The sequence below is a fragment of the Rhinatrema bivittatum genome, chromosome 11 (assembly GCF_901001135.1).
Source record: "Rhinatrema bivittatum chromosome 11, aRhiBiv1.1, whole genome shotgun sequence".
Lineage (NCBI taxonomy): Eukaryota > Metazoa > Chordata > Amphibia > Gymnophiona > Rhinatrematidae > Rhinatrema > Rhinatrema bivittatum.
In genome coordinates this window covers 19148431-19153922 of record NC_042625.1, presented here as the reverse complement: position 1 = coordinate 19153922, position 5492 = coordinate 19148431, and the positions used below count along the sequence as shown (strand labels likewise).

General features: G+C 45.6%; 1 protein-coding gene across 1 annotated transcript; it reads left to right on the top strand.

Annotated features, from left to right (window-relative positions):
- Positions 1-2960: 2960 nt before the first annotated feature.
- Positions 2961-4899, top strand: LOC115073169 (tigger transposable element-derived protein 1-like). The gene has a single exon (XM_029571389.1). The coding sequence runs from the start codon at positions 2979-2981 to the stop codon at positions 4758-4760; it is 1782 nt and encodes a 593-aa protein (XP_029427249.1). The 5' UTR covers positions 2961-2978; the 3' UTR covers positions 4761-4899.
- The last annotated feature ends 593 nt before the right edge of the window (positions 4900-5492 follow it).

The following is a 5492-nucleotide window of genomic DNA, read 5'->3' as shown; positions in this document are numbered from 1 at the left end:
TATTTATTTAATTTTTGTCGTGCAGATTTATCCTCTTGCAGCTCATAGCTTTGTGTTCCCTGAAGAAGAAGTATTTCGAAACATTGCAGTGTCAGTAGACACAAAGGAAGAATTTAATATTGCAGCACCATTGATCCATGATTCCAAAGGACAAGTGCAGAAGATTTTAGTACAGCTGCATTTTTTGACATCTCGTTGCAAGATAAGTGCACCTTTATATAGCCCCTATTAACTAGAGAGAAAAAGGGGGAATATATTATTCTCAGAGAATTTTTTCTATGAGCACACAAGAAGTGACCTATGATTATAAAGCCCCAGCGCTCATAAAAGCTTTCTCAGCATAAGCTTCTAGTTGCAAGGGCGCTGCATGATGGTCACTCTTCACATACAATAAGAGCCTTTATTATATAGCGGAATTTTTTCTACTAGAATTATTAATTGAAGCATGCTCAGGGTCTTGGAGATAATCTTCTTCTCCCCCTCACTTCCACTCTGACCGGGAATCTTCAACTTTGAGAGGCTTAACATCAGGAGAGGAAAGATAAACACGTAAGCCCCTAATCTGAGATATAGTCTTTGGGGTCCTGTGAAGTTACACCACCCCAGGGGTTACAAAAAGATTTTTAAAATTGCCCTAGATTACACTTCCTCCTGTCTGGTGTTACGGTCGTGGACCCTTGGGCCAGCTGGGTCAGCTGGTGGGGTTCCCTTTAAAACTGGAGTGGACCTCCGCAGCATACCATCCACTGGGATGGTATGCTGCGGAGGCCCACAGCGAGTGTCTCAGCTGGGAGGCGGCACTGAAGAGGCTCGGAAGAGGCTTCACCACTAGAAGTCCGCGGTCCCCCCAGGAGGAGCCTGTAGGGACCCGGACCTCTTGGACTTAGGTGGGACCCTATGCAGCCAAGGGTCCAGATTGCGGTCGAAGAGATGGATGAAGGTCGGCTGGGCTCAGGTAGTTGAAGTCTTCACCCTTGGAAGCCCGTGGCTCCCCCGGGAGGAGTCCATGAGAGCCCGAGCCGCTGGGACTTAGGAGAATCCTCTGAGCCAGCAAGTACCGGATACCTGAGGTGAGGAAGAAGTCGAAGTCCAGGAGTGAAGTCAAGTCAAAAGCCAAGAGTCAGAGATCCAAACCAAAGCCAGGGATGAAGCAGAAGACGGAGTCGTGGACGAAGCCGGGTCGGAAGCCAGAGGTCAGAAGTCAATACCAAACCAGGAGCAGAAGTTGGAGACGAAGTCGTGGGATGGAGCCGGGTCAGAAGCCAGAAGTCAGACGTCGATACCAAAACCAAGGGGCAGAAGCTGAAGACAGGTCAGGAGACTAAGCCAGGTCAAGCCGGAAGACAGTAGAGAAGATCCCGGATCCTAAGCAGCAACTAGACGCTCTGAAGACAAAGGGAACCTCGTTGCAAGGCAAAGGCTTGATCGAGCTGCAGGGTTTAAATAACCTGCAGCGTGTGACATCATCCGGAGGCCGTCCTAGGATTTTCCCGCGCTGGCCCCTTTAAGGGTCGAGCCCCCGCGTGCGCATGCGCCTAGGGGGCGGGGCCCAGCGCGTCAGGTTGATGGCATCTCCCTGCTCGAGGGAGAGCCGTGGCAGGCTGAAGATTGGGGCTATGCAGCCGGGAAGAGCTCCATGCGGGCCGGGCCGGCCCCGAGGTAGGAGGAGGGACCAGGGCACAGCCCGGTCCTGTAACATCTGGGCTATCTAACCCTTCCGAGCACCCAAAGCTCAGAATAAAATCAAAACAAAGATGGCTAGAAAATGGGGATATCATGAGAGCTCAGGACATACCAGCATGCCCTGAAAATCAAATGATGCGTCTTAGAATGAATGGCCAAAGGCACATCATTTCATAGTGTGGGACCATTGATACTACTGATCTGTGAGTCGCAACAAGCATTGCTTTAGACCAAGAAGTAAAAATCAGCAAGTCTTGCTATGAGGAATGCAAATGCAGATTCCGTCTAAGCACATGTGGAATTAAAAAGTTTCTTTAAACGGATGGGACATTTTCCATCCAGCCACTTGAATACAGTGGACAGAATTACAGAATTATGAATTGAACATAAGAACATAAGAAATGCCATACTGGGTCAGACAAGGGCCCATCAAGTCCAGTATCCTGTTTCCAACAGTGGCCAATCCAAGTCACAAGTACCTGGCACGTACCCAAACATTAGATAAATCTTGCCACTAGAGAGCTCCCGCAGAATCAGAGTAAAGTAAGCTCTGGATTTGGCGCCTGTTAGAATTTATGTGGCCATATTCTGGTGAAACTGAAGCCTTTCAAGGCTAATTTGTGGTAACTTTGAAATATAGCAAGTTATAATAATCAAACCCAGGGTTGGTGCAAGGGTATTAGGTGACTTTGGAGAACCTTCAGTCTTGGGCACTTCCCCTTAGACACAGGCCTATCAGCAGTAGCTTTGGTACAGTGTCCCCCTCTCATTCTCCTCTCACCCTTTACCAAGTTCTGCATCATCCTCCCTTTGAGAATGCATGGGAAATGGAGCTGGAAATCAAGGGCTGAGTATCAGATACCCGTGTTCATTGCTTTCTCAATGAATCAGACTGCTGAATAATAAAATCTAATATGTACTGGGTTACTTCTCCAAGATAATTGGAAGCACTATGGGAGAATAGAAAATGTGACTAATACAAGATATCAATAACCATAAAGTGAGCTCCTCTCTCCTTATCTAATCATTCATACATTCACTCTGTAAATAGACACACTGAATTTCACACAATGCACGCAAACAAATTCTTCTAAATATGTTAAGGAACCTCATACTAAGTGGGCTAAATACAGGTAGTCCTCGGGTTACGACGGTCTCGAGTTACGTTGTTTCATGGTTACGACGCTTTATTACACGCCTTATTCCGACTTATGGTTACGACGCTTTATTACGACGGACGTCTTATTCCGACTTACGTGGTTGTGCGTCTCCTGCCAGCCATATCACCCTTCATTATGGCTCCCAAACGTAAGCCAGACTCTTCTGATGCCAGTGCATCAAAGAAAAGGAAGGCCATCACCATGGAGGTGAAATTAGATATCATAAAGAGATCTTATAAGGGGGAAACGGCGACAGACATTGGCCGGTCATTAGGACTTAGTCGTTCTACTGTTGCTACGATTATCAAGGATAAAGATCGTATCCTTGAACATGTGAAAGGATCTGCTCCTATGAAAGCGACAGTAATAACAAAGCAGCGTAGTGGGCTTATTATTGAGATGGAAAGATTATTAGTGCTGTGGTTGGAAGACCAAAATCAACGCCGTATCCCTGTGAGCCTTATGGTTATTCAGGAGAAGGCTAGGCGATTGTTTGAGGCATTGAAAAGAGAAAAGGGGGAAGGAAGTGAAAGAGAAGAGTTTGTGGCGAGTAGAGGTTGGTTTATGAGGTTTAAGGATCGTGCCAACTTCCATAACATTAAAGTGCAAGGTGAAGCTGCTAGTGGTGATGAGAAAGCAGCAAGTGAATTTCCCAAAGCATTGGCTGAGATAATTACGGAGGGGGGTTACTGTGCTCAACAAGTGTTCAACGTGGATGAGACAGGTTTGTTTTGGAAGCGTTTGCCTAACCGTACGTACATCGCCAAGGAGGAGAAGTCAGCACCAGGTCATAAAGTCTGCAAGGAGAGACTGACTTTGCTTCTTGGGGGCAATGCTGCTGGTGACTACAAACTGAAGCCCATGCTAGTGTATCAGGCTGAGAATCCAAGGGCACTCAAGGGCATTTCCAAGGGTCAACTACCAGTCATCTGGAAATCTAATAAGAAGGCATGGGTGACACTTGCAGTGTTTGAGGACTGGTTCACCAACCATTTTGTGCCAGGCGTGGAGCAGTACTGTACCTCCAAGGATATCCCCTTTAAGGTGTTGCTAATTCTGGACAATGCCCCTGGACACCCTGCCCATCTGGATGACTTTCACCCTAATGTCAAGGTGGTTTACCTTCCACCTAATACCACTGCCCTAATACAGCCTTTGGACCAAGGAGTCATTGCTACATTCAAAGCCTACCACCTCCGAAGGGTCATTGGTAATGCTTTAGGAGCAACAGAAAAGAATAAGGACTTGACTCTAAAGGACTTTTGGAAAGCATACAACATCCTTGATGCTGTGAAGAACATTGCCGATTCCTGGGATGAGGTGAAGCAGACCAGTATGAATGGTGTGTGGAAAAAGCTGTGTCCCCAGTTTGTGAATGATTTCACAGGGGTTCAAGAGTCAGTGACTACTGTCATAAAGAACGTTGTTATTATGAGTAAGACAATGAATCTGGAGGTGGAGGAGGATGATGTCACAGAGCTACTGGCATCTCATGGAGAGGAGTTATCTTCTGAGGACCTCATTCAACTGGAGAAGCAGATGATAGAGGAAGAGGAAGAATCTTCCTCTGTACCAACCCCAGAACCCAAGAGATTTACAAGGCAGGGCTTGGCAGGAGGATTTGCCTTGATAGAGAAAGGGTTGTCAAGGTTTGAGGCTGAGGATCACGACACGGAAAGGTACACTAGGGTTGCCAGAGGAGTCATGGATTCCCTTAGGTGTTACAAGGAGATCTTGGAGGAGAAGAAGATGGTCTCCTTCCAGGCTAACCTGCAGCAGTACTTTAAGAAGGTAGAGAGACCTGCAACAGATCCTGTACCTGTACCCTCTACTTCACCTATCCCTCTGGACTCACCTGCCAATCTTGACTCGGCTGCCCCAGTATCTCCAGCACCTTCTGCAGCTTCCTCCCAATAAGCCTGTTCTCTCTTTGGAATTGTTCTCTGTTTTTTACAGTACAGTACGTAAGTACTACAGTTTTTTTTATTACAGTACTGTACACTGTTTATGACTGTACTGTTGTACAGTATTTCATTATTAAACCTACTGCACAATATTTTACTGTACTTGTGTGTTTATTGATAATTACTAACTAACTGTGTTAGTATAGGCTAAGTGTTTACAGTACAGTACTGTATGAACGTATGGTCCGACTTACGTCGAAATTCGGTTTACGACGCTGCGTAAGAACGGATCAACGTCGTAAGTCGAGGACTACCTGTATTTCTCTTCCTCATGCCCATATATTAGTGTAGGTCCCTCTTGGAAACTTCAGTTTTTCATTTTACATTTGGCATTGCACATAAAAATGCAAATTTAACTTAAAGGTTAATATGTCTTATGAGAATGGGCCCAAACTTCAATTTAAAATCCACAGTTTGTTAATACAAGATAAACATCCATTGTAGGGCATGAGATTCCATGGGTTTAAGCCAGAATCTTTATTCCCTGGGATTGAATTCATTAGAAAAAACATGAGAATTCTGATTATTCAGTACAGCATGCCAGACTGAGCAGGCTCTGTATTTTATCAAAGCTAACTGCTTCCCTTCTGACAGTATTGTGATGCCTTGTTCTATAAAATCGATTATAATTTACACACATCTGTGAACTTGTTGATAAATAGCATGATCACCAGAGGAAGCAATT